This window comes from Balaenoptera borealis, assembly GCF_965194805.1.
Source record: "Balaenoptera borealis genome assembly, chromosome: 2".
Classification (NCBI taxonomy): domain Eukaryota; kingdom Metazoa; phylum Chordata; class Mammalia; order Artiodactyla; family Balaenopteridae; genus Balaenoptera; species Balaenoptera borealis.
Genome location: NC_138867.1, coordinates 84,602,542 through 84,628,537, shown reverse-complemented (window position 1 = coordinate 84,628,537; position 25,996 = coordinate 84,602,542). Strand labels below are relative to the sequence as shown.

The window sequence follows — 25,996 nt, the reverse complement described above, 5'->3', positions numbered from 1 at the left end:
TCCTAAGGTTTCTAAACTGTTGTGCCAGCCTCACTTAGCCTTTACGTATTCATTAAAATTTCAGGTGTTTTCTTCCTATCTTCTTTTATGGTTGCTATTTCTTCCTTCTGTGCTCTGCCAAAGGTGAAACAGTTTGTGAGTCTCATCCTTCTTCCAAGGTGTTTGTATCCTTGGAATCATTTCACCTGGTTGCTTTGGGCTCAAAAAAGTGATAATTTAAAAAATTATCTAGCTTTCTTTTTGCTTTTTTCCTTTGGTTATTGTTGTTGTTAGAGTGGGGGTAACATTCAGTTTGGCTCTCTGTATTTTGAGTAGAAGTAAAAGTACTCGTACCATTTATTTTGATCAGAGCTGTCTTTTTCATTCTGCTCTCAGGCAGTGCCCAGTCCGGTACCAAAGCACAAGAATAAGAGTCCAACCTCTTTCCTACCTCCTAGGCTTTCTGTTTCCTTTATGCTTATTAATGTCAGGAAGCAATATGAAGGGAGAATCCTAGTTGAGTATGATGAACATGGGAAAACTAGGGCATTGTTCCTCTGTATGTAGTTACATATATTTGACAAATTAAGTTTCTTAGTATAGGCAAAATAACATTTCCATTCACCAATGGGCATATAGCTCTGCTGAAGAAAGCCCAGCCTCAGGTCAATGGTGGTGTCTCTGGTACCTTCCTCCGCAGTTCTTCTCAGTGATTTTTTTCCCCTGGTCTACCAGCCCCAGTACCATTTTAGCAGCACAAAAACTTGTTGAAGAGCTGGGTTGTTTTTGATAACACAACGTCTAATCCAGGGGAGGAAAGATAGTTTCATTTCTCCTGGAAAGTCATCCTCCCCATACATATGTCCTGAATAACTTGTATTTCTGCCTAAGAAAAGAAAACCAATAAGAAATTGCATTTTTACATAAAAACACACGTTTCATATCCTGGTAATATTCTCTTACATTCTTTCTTTTCAGAAAGATTTTTGTGCCTGGGAAAGTACATTGTTTTTTAATCTTGCTGGTTTTCATCCATTTGCTCCTCTAAGTGAAGTGTTTTACACATAGAAATTATTGTCCTGGAAACTCTATCCCTAGTTAAGAACAGAAAGGATTATTATTTTCCTCCCTAAATAGGGGAATGGGAAAGTGATTTACTTTCCCAGGTACAAAAACAACCCTACTCTAATGGAAAGGAAGTTTCTTTTTCATGTCTTCTGATTTCTCCTGGTCATTTAACAATTTTCAGGTTGTTTCTAGCGAGATCATCCAGTTCAAAAAACACCACGATAAAATAAGTCTGGGTAAACTGGGAGACAGTTCTACTGTCCCATCATTGAACATTTCTCTTTCCTTGCTTCCTAACGAGAAAGTATTAAATAAATAGTAGCATCCTTTGATGCTAGTGGATCAAAATATCTAATGGATCCTTTCCATTAGAGTTCCTCTGGCGGCCCCTGTGTGAGCAGTTAGCAGAATCTAGTCGTACTAGCTTTCGCTCCACCCCCTCCCCCTCCCCACGTGGAAGCAAAGAAGGAAACAGCCCTTAAGCTCTCCCAGGGCAACTGTCAGCCTCCCCGCGGGACGTTTGCCTCCTGCCCAAGGAGAAACGTTCCCTCTGGAGGTTTGGGTGGCCACCAGTTCCCCGACGTCCGTGCCCGGCAAGCTTTTCCGCTGAAGCAAGGAGAGCAGGCCGCACCGCGCCTGTGGGAACCGCAGCCCACGGCCCGCCCCGCCTGCGCCGCCCAGCGTCAGCCACGACCCCTGCCTCAGCGGGCCGCGGCGGAGCCATGCAAGAAGCCCTAGTGGAAGTGGAGCCCCGGGCTGCGCTGGCCCAGCCTGCCGAGAACACCGTGCCCTCGGAGGCCGAGGCCGGGAAAGCCAGGGGAAAATACCCGCGCTTCAGGATCTTTACAGCTAGCCTGATCAAGTTCGGAAGTTTCAAAAAAAGGGAAAGAGACCAGGCTGGGTCCATGGCCCCCAGTATCAAGAAGGTACGGGAAGAACAGAAAGAGAGTTTGGAGGGGCCCTGCGGCTTGGGCTGTATGGCTTTTCCCCGCTGTCAACGTTTTAACAACATCCGTTGCTTCCTGATTTTCTTCTGCATCCTGGTCACCTCTCAATGTAAGCCTGAGGTGGGGCTGGGTGGAGGAGAGGTGGTTCTGGTGCGGGCCAATGCGGGGCGCCAGAGGGTTGCCTACGTTGGCGAGGCGGAAGAGGGACGAGGTGCGTGGGGAGAGCCACGTGTGGTGTGGCGTCCCCGCTTCGTGTGGCGGTACTCTCCAGCGTTCTCAAGGTACGTCTGCAATCAAAGCAGGTTAAACGGGCCACCGCCTGGTTTACTTCACCTCATCAGGCACCTGATGGACATAATCCCCCCTCCGTGTGCGAAGAGGGCCTGGCCTCCAGATAGCCTGATGGAGGGAGGGTGGCGTTGAGTCATTGAACCGTTGTTTGGTCACCAGCCCTGAGAAGCTCCGTCGTCATTCAGGGCTGAATCACTTGGGAGATTAAAATAAAGTCGTAAACAGTATCTGTGATCACCAGGTTGTTTCTGCTTCTACCCACAATTTTGAGACACACTGGCCAAGCCACTTGTCTCCTGGATCTTGTTTCCATATGTGTGGATTGAAGAGGTGGAGTGGTACCTCAAACTATATCAGAGAAACCAAACTCAGAGGTGTTTATCTTTGCCCACACAGTTTGAAGAAGAGTGTGAATTTGAATGCCTTTAGAGGAGGCGTATATTTTCTACTTGGCCACAGCCCTCACCACTCCCATTACACCTAGATTCTTTACCATCCTGTTTACACGGTTGATATTGGAGTTTGCCAAACATGATCTCTTTTTGCTCTAAAATGCTGTGACTAAGTAACTTCAATAAAAAGGCTAAATATGATAAGTACCATATGAGAGGAACAAATAAATAGTCATCAGTTTGTCTTGAGAAATCATCAAAGAAGTTTCTTTGAGAAAGAAGCATTTGAATTATGCCTTGACAAATAGGTACAGTGATAGCTGGGGATGTAGAATATTTATTGAATAAGGAAATGAATGAAAGAGTGTTCTGGTAAATAAACACTCAGATGCAGGAAAGCCTTGTTTCATAATGGTGAGTGACAAGTTTGGCTGGATGATGGTTTCACCTAACCACCAAAACCGGTAATTATATTTATTTTATTCATCGTGTCTCCCCAGGACCTAATATAGAGACTGAGGCAGAAAAGACAATAAATATGTATTGAATACATAAGTAAATTAAAAAAGAAGAAAAAGACAAATTGTGGCCACATTATGGAGGTCTTTAAATACCAGACTGAGAATTCTGAAAGGATACTAAAAGTTGTTTACTTCCCATCAATGTACTGGGTTAATAAGTCAGGTGCTTTACAAGCATCATCTCAATATAATCCCCCTATTCGGTGGGTAATGTGGAGCCAGTGAATGTTTTTAACGAGTGGTTGCAGTGAATGGTTTTTAGCTCTACTGCTTATTAACTGACTTCATACAGATCATTAGCACAGTTTGGGTATAAATACTGAGTCTTTCATTCATAAATGAATTTATGAATTTATTTAAATGAATTCATAAATGAATTCTTCATTTTCCATTTATCAATTCATTTATTTATTGTTGCATTTTAAACAATTTCAAACATACAGAAAGGGTGCAAAGGCAATACAAAGAATTCATGCCTCCCCTTCACCCAGGTTCTCCAGTTGTTTACATTTTACCACATTTGTTCCTTCACCTTTTCTCTCCTATACTTATAGACTTTTTCAGACATGGTACCCCATCACTGCTAAATACTCCAGTGTGCATCTTCCCAAAGTGAGGACATGCTCCTGCATAACCACCTTACACCCCTCCCAGTCAGGAATATTAGTGTGACACCAGCATCATGTTATGAATTCGTACCCCCACTCACATATTGCCAGCTGTCTCAATATTGTCTCCTTTTCCTTTTTGGTCCAAAATTCTATCCAGGAACACATGTTGCATTTAGTTGTCATACTTTAGACTTCCTCTTTCATCTGCAACAGTTCCTCATTCTTTCCCTGTTTCTTATGTCCATGCCAGTCTTAAAGTATATGGGTCTTTCATTCTCTATGTTGAACTTTGACATGGGTTTTTTTGATCGTTCCTTAGGACCAGACTCAGGCCATACCTGCCTGCCTGCCACCCTCTCCCTCTCTCTCCCCAAACCTGTGGTTTGCCTTTTCATTTTCTAACTGGTGCCTTTTTGATGAAAAAGGTGTTCACTTTTGTTGAAGTCCAGTTTCTTAATTTTTTATGGTTCATTCTTTTTGGTTTCTATCTAAGAATGTATTGCCTAGCTCAACATCATGAAGATTTTCTGCTTTGTTGTCTTCTAGAATTTTTATGGTTTAGCTCTTATGTTTAGATCTCTGATCCATTTTGAATGAATTTTTTGTGTGTGTATGGAAAGGGTCAAAAATCATTTTTCTCCATATGGATACTTTATTCCAGCATGATTTATTAAACAGACTGTCTTTTGACCCATTGCATTACCTTGACACTGTTGTTGAAATTCTAATCTCTAGAGTCTTTTTCTAGCCTCTCTATTCTGTTATATTGAACTAATATGTCTAACTTATGCAAATGCTGTATTGCATTGTTTACTCTGGTTTTATTATATGTTTTGGAATCAGGTACTTTTCTGACTTTGTTCTTTTTAAAAGTTGTTTTGACTATCCTAGGTACTTTTCCTCTCCACATTAATTGTAGAATCAATTTGTTTAATTCTGTAAAACAACTTACTGGGATTTTAGTTGGGTATTCTTTGATTCTATAGGTTTGGAGAAAATTCACATTTTTTTTTCTTTTGATTTATTATAAGAAAGAATAAAGAAATTACTATTGCTCAAAACAGTCATTCTACTGGAAACCTCAAATAGCAAATTAGAATTATATATATATATAATTTTCTTTTTTCGAAAGATAGTTGCTAGGAGAGTAGATTTTCCAGACCCCAATGAAAGATTCATTTTGCAATCAACTTAAGCCTATATATATATTTTTTAACATCTTTATTGGAGTATAATTGCTTTACAATGTTGTGTTAGTTTCTGCTATATAACAAAGTGAATCAGCTATATGTATACATATGTCCCCATATCTCCTCCCTCTTGCATCTCCCTCCCTCCCTCCCTATCCCACCACTCTAGGTGGTCACAAAGCACCAAGCTGATCTCCCTGTGCTGTGCAGCTGCTTCCCACTAACTATCTATTTTACATTTGGTAGTGTATATATGTCCATGCCACTCTCTCACTTTGTCCCAGCTTACCCTTCCCCCTCCCTATGTCCTCAAGTCCATCCTCTACAGAAAATTGACATCTTAACAATACTGAGTGTTCTGATGCCTGACCATGGTGTATCTATTTATTTAGGTCTTCTCTCCTGCAAGTTTGCTGTATTAATTTATTAGTTTTAGGAGCCTTTTGGCAGATTCCTTAGGATTTTTAACTACATGATCATGTCAGCTGTGAATCAGGACAGTTTTACTTCTTTCTTCCCAGTCTGTATGCTTTTTATTTCTTTTTCTTGCTTTCTTGCACTGACTAGGACCTCCAGTACAATGTTGAATAGAAGTTCTGAAAAGAGATATTCATTTATTTTTCCTGATTTTAGGTAGAAATCATTTAGCCTTTCACAATTAAGTATGTTAACTGCAGGGTTTTTGTGGATACTCTTTACCAATTTGTAGATGTTCCCTTTTATTCTTAGTTGGTTGGGAATTTTTATCATCAGTGGTGTTGAATTTTATCAAGTGTTTTTTTTCCTGTATCTATTGAGACCATGATATGGTTTTTCTTATTTATTCTATTAACATTATATATTGTGGTTTTGATTTTTGGATGTTTAACCAACCTTGCATTCCTGGGATAAACCCTTATTGCTGGCCTATTATCTTTTTTAATAGATTGCTGGATTCAATTTGCCAAAATTTTGCTAAGAATTTTTTTTAATGAGAGTATTGGTCTGTAGTTTTCTTGGAATGTTTTTGTCTGTCTTTAGTATCAGTTTATACTGGCCTCATTACATTAATTTGGATGCATTCCTTTCTCTTCTTTTTTCTGAAAGAGTTTATGTATGATTGGGTGCCTACACAAACTCTTTCAGAATTAGTTTGTCGATTTATTGCCTCTCTATATCAATATTAGTATCAGCTTTTTGCCTCTCAGCTCCAAACTCGTCCTTTTTGCCTGCTCTGTGAAAATGGACCTGGGCCCTTTAAATATTTTTCTTTACCAGCTGTCACAATGTTAAATTTTAACAGTAGAAGGTACTGGAGAGCCATTACACAGGAAATTTTACTTCTTGGTTCCAGTGTGTTTGCTTGGCAAGCTCCTGCAGTGTATACAGGTTTCTCTGTCATCAGGCTGTTGCAGTGCTTGCATCTTCTCCAGTATCCCTCTGCTGTAGTGCATGGTGGCCAGAAGCACTCAGTGGCTGGCAGCTTCCTTTGGCATCCCCCATGAAGAGCTTTCCCCAGCACATAGAAGGAGAACTACCACAAAGTTTTAGAGTATAGATTTCCTGCCAGTTTTGTTAGCATGGCACCACAGTGACTTCTTGGTCATTCAATAAGCCATGGCTATGCTCTCTTCAGCAAGGTCTGAATTTTAGCCTTTGAGTGCTCCCTTTCAGCCCTGGGGGAGTGGTTGTTCCTTATATGGGCTATTTCTATATTCTTTAGCATTCTCTTTACATCTAACTAGCTAATGCCTTGTTACATGAATCTCCTGTTATAGTTAATAATTCTTTATATTAAACTTTTCTTGTTCAAATTACTGTGTGGTTTCTCTCTTCTGATTGGATTCAGACTGTTATGGAATTGGTATCAGGAGTAGTCCCAGAAGATATACTCATAAAATTGTAGTTTTAGGATTGGTTTTGTTATGCCTTTAATCTTGAGTGAAGTGCTGAGCTCTTTGCCAGTGGAAGATGGGTAGTAGTTCTTGGCATGTAGTGGTATCATAATTAATCAAGCTATCACCTATGCTTGATTGGGATGAAATGCCAAATGAAGCATGTACTTTGAAAGCCGAGTGGATGCTGTAGTTTACCTTATGGTAGTAATGATGACTATAAGGACTCTGGTGTTGGATGGAATCTTTTGAATGCCCTGAAGCACTTATGAAGAGAAAATGACAAACTTAGGTTTGTTAACTCTCAGCTCAATTTATAGTCTGAGAATTCAAGGGCTCCCATCAAAGCCCTGAAATAAGCTCTCATTTCTTTTAACCACAGAACAGATATTTCTGGAAATCAAACACAAAATTTAAATGTATGGATTGATGAATTATAATGACAGTTGATTTCAAAATCTTCTCAAATTTGCCCTGTGTCTTCCCTTCTCTTATGTATTCAAGAAGAGTGTTAATTTTTCAGTCTGTTCAGTTTGTTACTTATTAGGACATAGTGGTAACTTCTAAGCTCTTTACATGTGGAACTGGAACTGTGTGTAAGTATTTGTGTGGGCACATATTTTCATTTCTCTAGATTTATACCTAGGAGTGAAATTGCTCAGTCATACGGTACCTCTACAGTTAAATTTTTAAGTGTGCTCTAGGTTTTCCATATATGTACTTCATCGATTTGAAGAAGTTGCCTTTTATTCCTAGTTCATTGAGTGTTTTTATTATGAAAGGGGGTTAGATTTTGTCAGATGCTTTTCCTGCATTTTGATGTTCATGTGGCTTTTATTTTTTATTATATTAATTTAGTGAATTACAATGATTCATTTTCATATATTGAATTGAAATTAAGGAGGCCTATGGCTTTGGGCACTTAAATTTGGTGAAACATTCAAAATAATCATAGAGACAACCTATTTAAAGAGCTTTGTCTTGTAAAGTATTTGTCAAAGAAAGATTCTCTGAATTGAGTATTTTGTCTGAAATATTTCAGTACAAAAATATAACTGAAGACATTATTTAGTAGTGTTTTCTTTGAGCTTATGGGATACTTGCACACTTATAAAGAGTGTTTTTTCAATGAAAATATTATGATCTGCAGTAAAGAGTCATTTGGAGGCTTTAACAACTTCAAATTTATTAACTATTATATTGGAGATCTCTAAGACCTCACTCAGGCTAAATGATTCACTAGAAGGACTCAGAGAAAGATGTTATACTCATGGTTATGATTTATTATAGTGAAAGGATACAGATTGAAATTAACAAAGGGAAAAGGCACATGAGACAAAGTCCAGAAAAAACCAGGCCAAGCTTCCATGTGTCCTTTTCCAGTGGAATTAATACTAGGGATATGCTTAATACTCTCAGCAACAACGTGTGATAACACATGTGCAAAGAGTTGCCAACCAAGGAAGCGCATGTGAGCCTTGGTGTCCAGGGTTTTTGTTTTTGTTTTTGTTTTTGAGGGGGTGTCAGTCCTCTAGGCATGTAGCATCTGTGTGACTGACCTCAGCTACTCAGATTCTATTACCCTATCCCTCACACCCAACAAAGAAGGCATTCACCATAAATCATGTTGTTAACATAAACTGTCTGACCAAAATGGGGCTGTGTGGCTCAAGGCCTCCAGCATATAAAAGCACTCTTATATGGCAGAATATTCCAAGGGCTCAGAGTCATCTCCCAGGAGCCAACCAAAGACCAGTCTTGAAGACAGGCCTTTTTTTGAGCAACCCAGGCCTGAGTTAACTCTTTACTGCAAAACTATAAAAAGCAACTCTGAATTACAATTAATTTTATAAGAACAATTAGAGATAAGATCATATTAAAATATATTCTTCAGAAAAAATATGAATTAACATTTTATTAGAGGTAAGTATGGCTAAAAAATTGGTTAAAGTATCTGAGTGTATAACGAGAATAATATCCCTTTATTTTGTAAATATCATGATACATAATATAAAGATATTTTAAAAGTTTTGGACTAAATTTTTAGCTTCACTAATGTAATAAAACTAGTTGGTTTATAAATTACAAAAATTATATGATTTTTTATGTAGTACTCCATACCAGGCATTGAACCAGGAAAAATACAAACAAAACAACCCTTAAAGATGGGAATCTGGAATTGGTTATCTGACCTGATTGGGCTTGAAAGCAATGAAAAAAGCAATATTTGTGCCTGTGGAAAATGGTACACTGGAAGTCAGTGGCATGTAGTGACTTAAAAGAGTTATTTAAAATGTTGCCTGGGATAAAGTTCTTACTAGAGGCAAGACTTTGGGAGACAAATAGCTTCTGCAATTGAGTCCTAAGGTGGAACTTTTGACTACAAAGATTTTGGGGTTGATTGCTTCTCACTGCACTGAAAAATTCACAGAAACAAAATGAGAAGTTTAGGGCATGATTAGAAATGCATGAGCTTTTCTGATGGTTCTGTGAGAATCTTATCACTTTTAGGCACATACTGCATATTTGGAGCAGTACCAACCCGTATTCACACTTTCAGAATTACAACATAAGTTGAATTCATAAATTTATGAGATCACTTATGTGAGAGTTGGGGCATTGATTGGAGAAGAGTGGAACCCTGAGAATTGGGACAAAGGCATTTGGGTGGAATTCTGTGAATCCAACAATTGTAAACTCTGAAATCCTGAACCTCCTTTCCCAGTAGGAGCAACTATTCCTGCTGTGTCTCAAAAAGAAGCAATTCCTTGCTTGGAGACACTGAATTTATTTCACCTGAGTTAAGGGAATGCTGATTGCCCTCATGACCCACCCTACCATCCCTTATTGCTACTAGACTCATAGCTAGAATCAGATTCCAGCCTTCCCAGAATGACTAACATAAAATCTGTCCTGGGAGATAATATCTTATACACCCAAAATTTGCCTGCCACTTCAGTGATGTCTCTAGGGACCAACTGGTATGGAGTATGCAGGGCTACCTCTTCTCAAACGAAGGAAAAGTTTTTCATTTCTACCACCCACTACTAAGAAAAAACATAATCTTTGGTCAACTTGTGGTTTTTGGAAGACAAAAGTCTGCTGTAGTATAATGCTATATGAAGCATTATAGCCCTGAAAAACAGAGGAAAAAGGAAGTCCTTCCAGTGGGCAAAACATTGGAGAGTACATCTGATTGTCTGTATTGCCTAGATACCAGGCTGCCTTTGACTAACGGTTTGACCATTTGGTGACTAGGAAAGGGTTGGGTAAGTGGTATGTGTCTCTGAATGGGCAAAGTTATCCTACGTGAATGTTCACCAAAAGAAATCCATTGCAGAGGAAGCTCTCAATAATGAAGTAGATAGACAACTATCCTGTGAATATTAATCAGCCTCTTTCCTCTGCCATTGTATGTCTTGTTCAGTGGGCTCATATTTATAGTGACAATCACATCAAAGATAAGAGTTTATATGAGAGCTGAATGCAAGGCTTTATCTTCACCAGAGCTGATCTGGCTATTGCATTTTGGAGTGCCTGAATTGCCACCAGGAAAATTCAACACAATCCAGGAAATAACTCCATTCCCTAGTGAAACCAACCAGCTATCTGGAGACAGGTTGATTATGTTATCTGCTTCTATTATAGAGTGGGCAATAATTTCTCATCACTGAAATAGATATATATTTTAGATCTGGGTTCTTCTTTTATCACCACAGTTCTGCCAGAACAACTATAATTGGACTTAATGAATGCCTCATACACCATCATAATCATCTTATGTAGTATCACATTGCTTTTAACGAAGGAACTCGTTTTACAGCAAAAGAAGTACATCAAGAAGTTCATGTTCATGGAATTCACTGGTCTTACTACAGAGTTCAATAACCAGAAACTCTTGGCGTTATAGATAATTTTAATGTCCTATTGAAGACTCAGATGAGGCTTCAGCTAGGAGACAACAGTCAAAAGTTTGGGTACTGTCCTGTAGAGTGAGGCATATGCTTTATGATAGTAACCTATATATGTTATCTGAGATCAAGAGGAAGAAGAGAGGGTGAATTTTGGAAGGAGGAAGTTATAAATATCAACTGTGGTCTCATAACCATTTAGAGACATAAAAACTGTAGCAACTATGCATTTTTCTCTTGTTTTAAGTGTACGCACACACAAACATATATACATTTGTGTGTGTATGTATTTCAATTTTTAATTTTTTTCTCTTCCTCTTTCCCTTACTATTTTATAGAAGAGTATTGTGGAAGATAACTTTGCAAATTTGTCTCTACAGAATATTCCTGAATTAGAAGAGGAATTAATACCCCAACCCCAGAGACGGACACAGTTACTGACAGGACATTCCTTGCCTTGGCCAATATCCTCCTTGGCCACATTTAAAATGAGAGTTGACAAAGTGAGAGAGTGGCATGGACATATATACACTACCAAACATAAAATAGATAGCTAGTGGGAAGCAGCTGCATAGCACAGGGAGATCAGCTCAGTGCTTTGTGACCACCTAGAGAGGTGGGATAGGGAGGGTGGGAGGGAGGGAGACTCAAGAGGGAAGAGATATGGGAACATACGTATATGTATAACTGATTCACTTTGTTATAAAGCAGAAACTAACACACCATTGTAAAGCAATTATGCTCCAATAAAGATGTTAAAAAAAAAATGAGAGTTGAAGAAAATGCTTTTAGGTGCAGCAAAGTTTCTATATCTTGTTTCTTGCTGGTTTTGGTCTGTTAAACTGCTGTGGTCTGGGTCTGATTATGGTTTCTTCTGCAATACAGTTCCCTCACAGATTTAGTTAGGCCTACATCTTTGCTTAATTATTTATTTACTTATACCATTTATACCTTACAATTTAATTTTTATGTTAAAGAAAACCCATTCAGGTTTGTGATTCAACTAGAAGAAGGGTTAAAATTACATTGAAATGGATATGGTGACTGATTGGACTGTGTGTCTCCCTTTTTGGGGAAAAAGTGAGAACATCTTTGTTTGTAAGAATGATAATTGCAACATGTTTGGCAGAAGCATGATTATGTTGCTATTAATTTGGTATGGAAGTTTAAATATGGGAAGAAGGGTGAAAATGTGTCCTAAGTAGTCCAGAGGGTGAACTCTTCAAGTTATTTGTTGGCCATGCACTCCATTGTTGCCCTTCTGGACTCACTCCTATTTCCAAGGGGACTGGCAGCCTGTAAACTACATTTACCAGACTTCCTTGCCAGCTGGCTTCCACTTAGGTGTTGCCAGTAAGAGGCTGTGGCAGTACATTTGCAAAAGGGGCAAGGGGAAGCCTCTCTCTTTTTTCTCTTTCTATTCTGGTGATGATTTTGGCAGCAGCAGCAATACTGGGTAAGTGAAGGCTCCTGGATTTATAGACAGGAATAAATAAAGCTCCATCAGCAACAACAGTGGATGATGCAGCAGTACAGTGTTCATGGGCACTGGCTCAAGCAACTGCAAGAGCAGCAGAAACAGCAGGTGACTATGAGATAGCTAAATTTCATAGCATTAATAGGTGTGTGGGTCCTGGCTTCCTACAAAGAGGTAGTGATTGCAGTTCCAACAGCAGTAGCAGCAGCAGTAGCTGTCACTACTCCAGCAACTTTAGTGGCATTTATATCATGAGTTTTGATTAGTAGCTATTTTTTCTTTTCACTCCAACAAATGTATTACTTTTGTAACCAACACTGATACCAATTTCTTTCTGTTTCAAATATTCAGTATGTTTATTTTTCCCAGTTGGATGCTGAGTTATAGAAATACACATATATGATACCATTTACTTACTATTCAAGAACATGACAAATTATACTCTATATTGTTAAAGGATGTATATATACGTTGTCAAAAATAGTGTTAAAACGGCTCAGAAATGGTAAACTCCAAATATTGGATATGGGTTATAGAGTGAGAGAGAAGAATGTGTTTAGGGAATGCATGTTGGGTTTCAACTATTTTGATAATGTTTTATTTCCTATTCTGGATGGGAGATAAACAAATATTCATTAGATTGTTATTTATTCATTTTTTAATAATTGAAACATCATAATTAAAATAAAGATCAGTACTGAGATGATTAAAAAGAGCATATTCTTCAGTATATTACTCATATAGTTTAAAAATAGTTACAAAAATTCAATTAGCAAATATTTCATAGAGGTTAAGACCTATTAGTGTTTTAGAAAAAGAATTATTATGTATTTATAGATCTTAAACATTCAGAGTAATGTAAAATAAACTTAAGTCATTGCAAATTGTTTTGTTTTTCAGTGATTATAATGATGACCTATTTTGTCTTTAGAAAGATAATTTAATGCATATTATTGCTTTCTTTTTTTCTTTTTACATTTTAGGTATTGTGTTTGGTCTTGTAGATCTGAGCACTGACAATTTTCAGAAGGAGAATCATCTGAAAACCACTGAGAATTTAGTGTTGTCATTGACCTATGATATTTCATCTTGCCTGGTAGTAGTGTTTATAGCATATTATGGAGGGAAAGGAAACATACCAGGATGGATTACAGTTTCCTCCTTTTTAGTAGGATCTGGATCACTTTTATTTGCTTTTCCATACTTTAGTGGTGGAAATTATAAAATGATGGTAGAAACTGAAGGTAAGGTTTTAAAAGATACTATCATACATCAAATCATTATTCATTTAAACCATTGGCTCTAGGAACTTAAAATAGACTGTGATATTTATCTGTCTGTACATTCATTCATCTATATCTATTTATATGATCAAGTTTATTAAGCTAACTAATGGTAGCTCCCTGGTAACATGTATGTCATTCTCCCATCTTCTCATGATCATATACCCTTTCATCTAAGAGATGGGCCTAGTAAGATGAAAGAATATTTTGGATGATATTTGGGATAATATTTGGGATAATTATTTTGTGAAATTGGTTTTCTTTTATCAATTTTCATATATATTATAAATCTTTTGATTTATGTCTTCCACAGTATACTTAAATTGATCCCTTTATTTTGACCTCAACACACATATACACAAGTACAACGACAAAGATAACCAAACTTACACAGACACACACAAAAAGTCAGAACTTTTCTAGCTACTTCTGCCATTTCAAAATGGGTGCTGCCCTTTGACACAGGACTTCGAATCTGGAAAGATTAGAGGCTTCTTTGCTTTCTTCATTGTTTTTTTTTTTGATTTATTCCACAATTTTTTGCTACTCCCAGTAGATAAAAAGGCTATTTGAAGTTCATAGCACTATTTCTGACACTTTTGTGTCAGGGACTTTCTTGTTATGTATAGGCTTATAAGAGTGTTGGAATGCATTTACCAGTTTTGGAAACTTTAAACTGGGCTTTAGCAAGAAATGATGGAAAAGGCATGAGGATGTCTCTATATGTATGTATGTGTGTATATACATGTTTATGATGTTTAAAAGTATGTTTGTGATGTGTGTTTATGCTGTGTGTTTACAATATACATAAAAATAGTTCATATTAAATATAATTTATATAATATATTAAGATATTTAGCAATATATACTATGTAATTCATATTATAAATAATATACTGATATGTATATGATATATATCATATAATTTATGAAATATATAATATTCACATATTTATAATCTTTATTATATTTGTAGACTATATGTAGAATAAATACATTTATTAATTTGTAGAATATATTTGTAATATATTTATTATATTTGTATAATGGACAGCTAATTGAATTAGAAGATGACTTATGGGAAGAAGGGAATGGATAACACTTTACTCCTATTCTTCCCTTAACCCTGTTCTGGTCAGAAAGGGTGAAAAGTTAGGAAGCACTGCTTGAGACATTAAAAATGCTGCTTGATGAGTACTCAGGAGTAATGAGAGTAGAAATAGTACAGTCTTTCTTCCTTTGTGTTGTCTTTATAGTGTCTAGATTCTGCATATTTTATTTTCTGCTTGTGATTAGGAACACGTAATTTATCTAACAACAACCATTCAGTGTATTTACTGGGTAACCCTATGCTTGTTGTTAGAGAAGCAGAAATAAAGTAAATAAATGGTCTTTGCAGGTAGAAGTGCTTATTTCATACACCCATCTATGCAGATATTTCACTCATTTTGTTGAAAAGTTTAGTTCTTACATAACTAATTTTCTACTCTATGTACGCACTTCAGTTTATGTATGTATATATTTTTAATTTCTGTATTTTCTTCTTTCATCCTTTTTTGGGGGGGGGATCCTTCTCTTATTCTTTTCTGAATATCTCTCCTATTCTATTCTCTATTTTCCCTAGTTACCTGCCATACTCATCTTCCTGTATGACTGGCCTGAACCTTGGAGCAGTCCATTTATCACCACCTTACACTCCCTTTCTCTGCCCCCTCTACCCCATCTCAGTTTTCTGTACTAATGACAAATTGGTCTTAAGTCCCTATGCATCAACTAACATGTAGAAATCATAGTAAACCAAATCCTTGAGAAGTTAAAACCAATTTTCTCCTCTAGTTCATGCAAACAGTTGTATCACACTCTGATCTTTAGTTTCTAATCTCTTCATATAATTGAACACCCAACATATCCATGGTTGCAGTGCACTGTCACGTTACTAAGAACTTCCTAAATATCTGTTATCTCACTGTCTGATTATATCCACTGATTCTTCTAACTCACTCATATAACATCAGTTATATGTTCAGTTATATAAAGAAACATCAGTTCTTTCCTTTCATTGGAACCTTTAGTGTATTGACGTCTACTTTCTCCCTTTATCAGATTCTCCTTGTTGTTACTTTCTTTCATTTGTAGCTTCTTTTATGTTCCTTAATATGACATGTTAGAATATTTCAGATATACTCTAATCATTATACTAAGCTCTCTGTCCCATTGTCCTTTCTTGTTCCTGGTCTGGAAAACTTTTGATCCAACCGTATACCTTTCTTTTGTATCTATACCTGGGCTGCTGATGAGTGTTTTAGAGAAAAATCACACAAGAGGGCAGCTTAGTCCCACAGTGAATTTGTTACTTTCAACCTCAGTTATACTTTCAAATGGATCCATTCCCCTGATCTTTTTTTCAGTTCCCTTCTATAATTCACAACAAAGATTTTTGATTTTCCTCGTGTCTTAGTTAGTTTGGGCTGCTATAACAAAAATATCATAGACTGGGTGGTTTAAAAAACAGAAATTTATTTCTCACCGCTCTGAAGGCTGAGAGTCCCAAGATCCAAGTGCCCTTCTTCACTTTAAAAAATCCCTTGTTTGGACTATAATTTCAAGAAGGGCACTAAAAGCTTAGTTTTATCCTACTGGTAGAAGACATTTGTTTTCAGATGTTGGGCAGCAGGAATCTCAGGACCATGATCCTTAGGAGAAGGGAAACAAGTTGAATGTTTTTTTTCTAGAAGGAGACAAGAGTAGTAGATTAGGGATGTACTTGATTATCAGGAGGGTGAAGGACCTACCTGAGTTTAATAATCATTCATTCAAAGTGAGATTTGCATCGTTGTGTGTTTCCCTACAGCCTCATTCAACTTTGAAAGCGTAGGTGTAGAGTAGGGAGAAGAGTTTAATTTGACCAGGGCTGAAGTTTTACTAAGGGATTGCATGATATGAAAGAGAACAAAGGATTTAAAAGTGTTAAGATGATAATGAGAGAAGTAAGGAGATGAAGGGGACATTGAGATAGTGAAAAGGAGCAGGATCAATGGATTGATTATAGGTCCTGGTGAGTTTTAAGGATTGTAGCAACTGGGTTACTGGAAGGAGTGATCTGGAAAAATAGAGAGAGTTTGAGTGTAGGATGCTTACAATTAGGGAAGGTTTGTAGTTTTTGTTTCCGAAAGTTTAAAATGAGTAGCTAGGGTAAGTGGAATACAAGTACATGAACGGAGAGGAGTTCAAGGAACTAAGAAGCTAGGGTGTTGGAAATATCAGATTGATACTGATATCACCACAAGTTAATATGTCTATGTAAAATTGAATCATCAGTATTTTGGATCACAATTCTAGAGACCTCCTCCCATTTGACGTGGGATCAAGTTTCATTCTCTGTGGATACTGAACCACCTGAAAATTTCCATTTGTGTACTATTTTGCAATCTATACTATTACCAGTTTTCCACTAATATTTTAAGAGCATTTGTTAAATTCCAATCAAAATAGACACAGTCAGAATGATCTAATTAGCATTACCTGGATCTACCAATCTAATGACAAATGTAATTCCAACAAACATTTATTTACTATTGATTTACAACCATGTGAATTTGAAAAAGCATAAGGAATACACTGTCACCTAAAGGGAATTTAAAATCTAGTACATTACCATATAATGAGTAACTCTAACAGAGAGAAATTTTTATTGTATAATGCCTTGTCTTTATGCACCTGTATTCTAGAAGTTAGTGGGTCTAAAATGGGAAACTATTTAGTGACACAAAGTTAATGTGAAGATTGCTGAAGAAGTGGATCTAGAACTAAACTCAGAAGGTAATCTTTAGTAATTCAGATAATTTAGGACATTAGAAATACTTTTACCCTGGCGTCAAAACTCAGGGGTACCAGATGCTAAATTTAAGAGGAATATGTGTGTATGTGTGTGTATATACATATATACATATATGTATATATATACTTATGCACACATAAGTAATATATACGTATAATCATGCATACACATTTATATTTGGATATAATATGCGCATATTTTCCAGTATTCCCACAAATTTTCTTTTATCGTTGCTTTTTTTCTGAGAACATGATTGATTATAGAACTACTACATTCAATATAAATGAGTGTTAACTAAAATAAAAGCATAATGGTGGAAATAGCTTATAAAAGGTAAAACATTTCATAGAAGATGCTGCATATTTGTTGTATGTTTAACTTTTGACTCGTTTAACAAAAATATAATTATCTTTTCAAAAGATATTTGCCAAGAAATGAAGATGGTCAAGGCTTGCAAGAAAGCTTCATTATCATTCCGATCAAAATATATGACTTTCTTCATCCTTGGGCAGAGTGTGCAGGGAATAGCAGCTATACCTCTTTATGTCCTTGGAATAACCTTTATTTATAACAGCGTTGCCACACACTCAGCTGGTATTTATCTAGGCAAGTTATTTCCCCTTCTAATATGATTTTTATATATTTTCATCCTATCAACCTATTTAGGCTGCGGTTCATTTCGCTAGGAAAAAAAATCTCAAATTACCAGATTAAATTGCTCGAGTAGTTGTATGTTTTAACTTTAAGGATATAGTGGGGTATCACTTCTCGGCCTTTCGGCTAAGATCAAGGATATAGTGGGATGTTGCTGCCATAATGTCCATAAGGGAATAGAAACATTGTTTATGCTTCCTTAGAGCAAGATTCAGTGTGGTCCTGAAATAATCATTACTGTACTAAGCTCTTTACGTACATTGACACAATCGTTTGGGGGAGCTTTGATATTTTGAAGTTAATGAAAACATAATCTCATTCATCCTATCAAGGAGAGGAGTGATGTGCTATTTAATTAACTACAGTGTAGTATCCTCTCTTTATAATATTTCATGCTAGTGTATCACACAATAAGTAGCCCTGGGGTACAGTAATCTGTACCTCTTTATATTGTAATAGCTTCTGGTCCTGGTATGTCATCTTCTTATACAGGGTTATCTAACTATCATTTTTGGAAAAATATTTAAAGTTGTTTTTACATACTTATTGTGAAGGTGACTTAACAAAAAATAACATTTTTCACTAAAATAATAATTTTTCCACCAGAGGTAAGGAAAGTCATGTCAATAAACTAAAATAGATAATATTTATATTTATGTTTGTTTTTAGAAAATAATTGCAGCCATTCATTACCGTTGGCTGATGGTGGCAACAAATCTGTTTGTTTTACTTATGGTTCTACTGAATAGCAGTTAAAACACATGTATACACTACAGCGAGTAGCTTACTTTATTGCTACCTCCTGCCACCCTGGCAGCTAAAGTGAAGGATTCAAAGGTGATGTTTATGTTAGAGTATCATCTTGCTTTAGTACCACAAATTAAACTGAAATAAGATCCGTTGAATTTGTATTAAATATACGTATATTTATTTATATTGCATTAATATATAGATTAAATAAGGTACAGTGAATTACAAAATTATCTGAGTTTTTCTAATATGTGCATTGAATAATATGTATGATGATAAATTTTATGTGTCAGCTTGGCTAGGTTATGGCAACCAGTTGTTTGGTCAAACACCAGTCTAGATGTTTCTGTGATAATTTTTAGATGTGACTAATATTTACAATCAGTAGACTTTGAATCAAGCAGATTACCCTTCATAATATGGGTGAGCCTCATCCAATCAGTTAAAGGCTTTCAGAACAGACTGAGGTTTCCCAAAGAAGAAGCAATGCTGTCTCCAGACTACAGTGTAGAAACTCTGCCTGAGTTTTCCCATGCTGCTGGCCTGCCCTGTAGATTTAAGACTTAATTATGGACTCAAGACTATAACATTAACTCTTACCTGGATTTCCAGCCTGCCAGCCTGCCCTACAAATTTGAATTTGCCAGCCCTACAATTTCATGAACCACTTCCTTAAAATCTCTGCCTCCCTCTCTAACTCTCTGTCTCTGTCTCTGTCTCTCTGTTTCTCTCTCAATATGCTATTGGTTGTGTTTCTTTGGAGACTAATAGAATATTCCATGAAGCTTTCAGAAATAATCCATTGCAGTGAGATAATTTTTATCTTTTTACAACAAAGTTGGGTTATTTAGTTGTTTGATGTTCAGTATCCATTTTATAGGCCTTGTGGAAGCTGCAGGAATACTTGGATATGCTTTGGGGTATGCAATAGGAGCACCCTTAATTAAGGCCTCTGTGAACAGTACTTTTGAGAAAAGGTAGGCTGTTTTTATTTTCTCTTTTTTTTCTGTTTTACATTGTATAAAATATTTATTGGATAGATACTGTAGCTTATAAATATATATTTAATTTGTAATAACTGTATTTTTAAAATATGTAAATGTGACTGATATGCACATATGCATACATATAAATATATCTAAAATACACATTTTATCTTTGCTGTTTGAAATATAATTCAAAAAACAACTTATAATGACAACCATACTACTATTTCCACATATAGTTTTTTTTTTAATTGTGGTATAAAACACATAATGTAAAATTTACCATCCTAACCATTTTTAAGTGTATGATACAGTAATGTTAACTATATGCATATTGTTGTGTAACGTATCTCTAGAAATTTTTCGTCTTGCAAAACGGAAACTTTATATCCATTATACAACAACTTGCCATTTCCCCCTTTCCCCCAGCCCTGGCAGTGATTCTTCTACTTTCTGTTTCTAAGAGTTTGACTACTTTAGACACCTCATATAAGTGGAATCATGAAGTAATTGTCTTTTTATGACTGGCTTATTTCACTTAGCATAATGTCTTCAAGGCTCATCCATGTTGTAACATATAACAGTATTTCCGTCTGTTTTAAAGCTAAATAATATTTCATTGTATGTATAAACCACATTTTCTTTATCTATTCATCTGTCAGTTGACCTTTAGGTTACTTCAACCTCTTCTTGGCTATTGTGAATAATGCTACAATTAACATAGGTGTACAAATATCTCTTTGAGACTCTATTTTCAATATTTTTGGAATATATACCCAGAATTGTTAGATTGTATGGTATTTCTGTTTTTAATTTTTTTGAGGAACTTTCATATTGGTTTTTTTTAAACAGCCATCCTAATAGGTATGTATGAGGTGATATCTCATTGTGGTTTTGATTTTCATTTCCCTGATGATTAGTGATGTTGAGCATCCTATCACATACTTGTGGGCCATTCATACATCTTCTTTGAAGAAATATCTATTCAAGTCCATTGCATATTTTTAAAATCAGATTTTTGTTTTTGTTGAGTTGAGGCAGTTCTTTCTATATTCTGGATATTAGCCCTACTCCAGATACATGGTTTGCCAATATTTTCTCCCATTCTATAGTTTTTCTGTTCACTCTGTTGATTGTTTCCTTTGCTGTACAGTTTTTAAGTTTGATGTAGTCCCATTTCTCTAATTTTTTTTGTTGCCTGTGCTTTTGGTGTCATATCAAAAAATAATTGCCAAATCCAATGTCATGAAGCTTTCTTTGTATGTTGTCTTCTGGGAGCTTTATTGTTGCAGGTTTTATGTTTAGATCTTTAATCCATTTTGAGTTATTTTTGTATATATTATAAGGAAAGGGTCCAACTTCATTCTTTTGCACATGAATATCCAGTTTTTCCAGCACCATTTATTGAAAAGATTATCCTTTCCCTGTTGTGTATTCGTTTCATCCTTGTAAAAGATTATTTGTCCATATTTATGAGAATATATTTCTGGGATCTCTATTCTCTTCCATTGTTCCATATATCTGTTTTTATATCAGTACCATACTGTTCTGATTACTATAGCTTTGTAATATATTTTGAAATCAGGAGGTGTGAAGCCTCTGTCTTTATTTTTCTTTCTTGGGATTGTTTTGACTATTTGGGATCTTTTGAGATTCCATATGAAATTTTAGGATTATTTTTCTATTTCTGCAAAACATTCTGTTGAGGTTTTGATAGGGATTGCATTGAATCTGTAGACCACTTTGGGTATTAAGGGCATTTTAACAATATTCAGTCTTCAAATCCATGAGCATGTAGGTCTTTCCATTTATTTGTATCTTCTTTAACTCCTTCAGCAATGTTTTGGAGTTTTCAGTGTACAAGTCTTTGCCTTACATGCTGCTCATTGTTAGTGTATAGAAACACACTTGATTTTTGTGTTGATGCTGTATCCTGCAACTTTGCTGAATTCATTTATTAGTTCTAACAGTTTTTTTCTTTGGAGTCTTTAGCATTTTCTAAATAGAAGATCATGTCATCTGCAAACAGGATAATTTTACCTCTTCCTTTCCAATATGGATGCCTTTTATTTCTTTCTCTTGCCTGATTGTTCTGGCTAGAATATCCAGTACTATGTTGAATAGAAGTGGTAAAAATAGGTAGGTGTCTTTGCCTTGTTCCAGATATTAGAGGGAGAGCTTTCAGTTTTTCACCATTGAGTTCAGTGTTAGCAGTGGGCTTTTCATATATGGCTGTTATTATGTTGGGGTAATTTCCTTCTATTATCAGTTTCTTGAGTGTTTTTACAATGAAAGGGTGCTAAATTTTGTTGAATACTTTTTCTGCATCGAGATGATCATGTGCTTTTGTCCTTCATTCTGTTAATGGGGTAAATCACATTAACTGATTTTCATATGTTGAACCATTATTGTATTCCAGAATAAATCTCACTTGGTTATGATGTATGATTCTCTTAATATGTCGTTGAATTTGGTTTGCTAGTATTTTGTTGATGAATTTTCATCGTTATTCATCAGGGATATTAGTGTGTAATTTTCTTGTAGTATCTTTGTCTGATTTTGTTTTCAGGGTAATGCTGACCTCATGGAATGAGTTTGGAAGTATTCTTTCCTCTTAATTTTTTTGGAAAAGTTTGAGAAGGATTGGTATTAATTCGTCTTTAAGTGTTTGGTGGTACTCTCCAGTGAAGCCATTTGGTCCTGGGATTTTCTTTGTTGGGAGGTTTTTGATTATTGATTTGCTCTCCTTATTGGTTCTGTGTCTGTTTAGATATTTTATATTTTTATGATTCAGTCTTCATAGGTTATATGTCTCTAGAAATTTTTCCATTTATTCTAGGTGATCCAACTTGTTGGCATAAAATTGTTCATAGTAGTTTCTTATGATCCTTTCTTATTTCTGTGACATCAGTTGTAATATCTTCTCTTTCATTTCTGATTTTTGTTATTTGAGTCTTTTTCTTGGTCTAGCTAAAGGTTTGTCAATTTTGTTGATTTTTTTAAAAAAATCAACTCTTAATTTAATTGATTTTCCCTATTGTTTTTCCATTCTATATTTCATTTATTTCTTCTCTAGTCTTTACTATTTCCTTCTTTCTGCTATATAAATATGTATTTTTAAAAATTAATTAATTAATTTATTTATTTATTTTTGACTGCGTTGGGTCTTCATTGCTGCACGCCGGCTTTCTCTAGTTGCGGTGAGCGGGGGCTACTCTTTGTTGCGGTGAGCAAGCTTCTCATTGTGGTGGCTTCTCTTGTTGCGGAGCACAGGCTCTAGGCACGCGGGCTCAGTAGTTGTGGCTCGCGAGCTCTAGAGCACAGGCTCAGTAGTTGTGGCGCACGGGCTTAGCTGCACCGCGGCATGTGAGATCTTCCTGGACCAGGGCTCGAATCCATGTCCCCTGCATTGGTGGGTGGATTCTTAACCACTGCGCTACCAGGGAAGTCCCTAAATATGTATTTTTAAAGTTATATTTAATTATGTATTGGGAAGTGGTACTATAAGTGACTTATTGCCTTTTTTAGTTCTTTCATTAAGATAATGGAGTTAATGAAGGAGATAAAAATGTACCACTACAAGAAAACAGAAAGGTCCACCCTCCATTTCTGAAACTCTGGTTTTATATAAATGTAGAACTAATTAAAACTGAGGTACAGAAGCCAACTAGCTCCTCTTATTTATTGCCAACTTGCCAACTATTTCCATAGTTATTTATTGCTACAGTTAGTATGTGGAAGCTCTCCTCCTAGCTCCCCTGCCAGCTCATCTGGGTTCTTACCTAGCCATAGTGAAGTTTTGGTAGCTGGAAGGGGCAGGGTGGGTGGGCAGATAAAGTATCAGAGAATATGTGTTGGATGTATTTTTTTTGATTCTCTAAATTCACTTCCACCTTTCTAAAACCTTCTCTAGTCTCTTTTCTTCCCCAGAAGGCTATATTGAGAGCCTCAACATAATCCCTTGAACTCTGGATTTCAGTTGGATTTGGCCAATGAGAGGCACTGGCAAATGAGAGGGCAGGAGCAAATTAAGGCTAGGGTATTATCCTTCCAGTTTCTGCAGGGGTTGTACCCAGATTGGCTGTATCCCTATTCTAAAGACGACGCCTCCTTTGAGGCTTCTTTTTCCATTTATTAAGCACTGTTCCACTTGACATTAAGGCTTGTCATAACCGTTTGCTACTGTACTGCTGACCCCATAATTTTGTGCTGTACCCTGTTCATTTTTCTAAACTCTGCCGACATCACTGGAAATAGTCTTCTTGTCCCTCTCTCTTCAAATTATCTCAGATGAGTATACCATCTGTTTCCTATCAGTATTCTGACTGATACTAAAAATAGTATCAGAAGTAGCTTTAGGATTCCAGAACTAGGTTGTATATTTGTATGCACAGATAACCTCCTTGCTGGGAGTAAATTAAAGATAGTTACTAAAATGATCATAGGTTGTAGGATGGGATTAAGTCCAGGGACGGCAAGACTAGGAAATTAAATAGTTGTAGCATTTAATCACTGGAGGGACAGAAGTTATTTTAAGAGTTCTGGGTCATATGGCTTCTTTTAACAATAGTAGAAAATATTCCCAGGGAAAAGGAAACATTTAATTGTGTGAATATTAAGTTCTCTCATTGAGATGAGAAAGGGGATAGCCACTATATTACAACTCCACTCAACAGTGGCCTTGAAATCAGGAGATCATTCTAGTGAGTAGAACTTCAGGCTGGTTGTCCACTTAGCATAGAAGGAGGGATGGCCTGAGGTATAAATTTATACTAATTTATGGTTGGGTAGCCAAGGACTTAGAACAAGATAAAAAAAAAATAGGTAGCCAGGAGAATATGTGGATGAAACTCTTAGAACTGGCAAATGAAAAGGGTATGTACTTTGGAAGAGGCTCTTTAATCAGCTGGACAAGATGACCCATCCTGTTAATGTTAGCCAGCCTCTCTCTTTTTTTCTAATCACCCTAATTCTTCCTCAATAAGCTCATGTGAAAAGTGGCCATGGTGACAGTAATGGTGGCTTTGCATGAGTGCAGTAACATGGACTTCTTCACACTAAGGACAATCTCTCAACAAGAATATTTACTAGGGTATGAGTAGTACTACTGCTGAGCATCCAGTTCATCAGTAGTAGAGGTCAACCCTGAATTCCCGATACGACACGTTCATTGGGAGACAAGCTGTCATCAGGTTGATTACTTTGTTATTAGGTTGGCCCTCTTTTAACATAGAGATTTGTCTTTATAGGGAAAGATACTTATCCTAGGCAGGAATTTTTCTTCTGTACTATCTTAGTCCATTTGGGCAGCTGTAACAGAAGTATTATACACTGGGCTTACAAAAACAGAAATTTACTTCTTGCAGTTCTATATGCTAGGAAGTCCAAGATCAAGGTGCTGGCAAATTCAGTGTCTGGTGAGATCTTGCTTCCTGGTGTCCTTGCTTCTCCCTGTGTCCTTACATGGATGAAGGGGCAAGAAGTCTATCTGGGGTCATTAATCACATTCATGCAGACTCTACCCTCATGACCTAATCACCTCCCAAAGGCCCCACTTCCTAATACCATTACATTGATACAAAATAATGTCACAGCTGAGAAAATCCCCCACAAAATTATGGCCTGAGCATTACTGAAGACAAAGAATGTTGAAACTGCAAAACAACTGTGAGTAAAAAGGGAAAAATCAACAAATCCCAGCAGAGGATCCTTCACATTTCCATCTCACCCTGCCCACTGCAAGGCTTTGTAGTTTGCAAAGGCCGACCAAGAAAAACCACAGGGAAGACAGAAGACAAAGTTCTATCAAAGCGTGATTAGGTATGATCACTAGACGGGTAATACACACTCAATCTGAGAGTTCAGAGAAGGGAATATAAGAAAAAGACTACCAAGTATATGTGATTTAAAGGGTCACATACCCAGATAAAGTGTTAGTTGTGCAACTTAAAGGGCCAGGCTTGTCCTAAAGAATTGGGCACATGATTTAAAGGGGCAGGAATGATTTCAAAAAAGAGATGAGATTTAGAGTGATAGTCTTCTAAATGCATAGCTTCTGTTGGAGAAACAAGTTAAAAAGGAACAAAGAATTACTCTTCGCCACCTGAATGGACAGGGGAAAAGTGGGGAAAGGAAAAAATTTAGTATCCTGCAGGATAAAAGAGAACCACATAATTGGAGAGCTTACAACCACTCAATTTCAGCAAAACAACAAATTAACAGAA

At 36.4% G+C, this 25,996-nt stretch overlaps 1 protein-coding gene across 1 annotated transcript in view; it reads left to right on the top strand.

The window, feature by feature from the left end:
* The first annotated feature begins 275 nt into the window (after nucleotides 1-275).
* SLCO6A1 (solute carrier organic anion transporter family member 6A1) overlaps nucleotides 276-25,996 on the top strand; it is a 96,700-nt gene continuing 70,979 nt past the window's right edge. Inside the window, exons 1-3 of the mRNA XM_082380429.1 lie at nucleotides 276-2,103; nucleotides 13,245-13,505; nucleotides 17,803-17,999. Of these exons, the coding sequence (XP_082236555.1) occupies nucleotides 1,770-2,103; nucleotides 13,245-13,505; nucleotides 17,803-17,999 (792 nt within the window). The 5' untranslated portion in view covers nucleotides 276-1,769. The remainder of the gene's footprint in view (nucleotides 2,104-13,244; nucleotides 13,506-17,802; nucleotides 18,000-25,996) is intronic.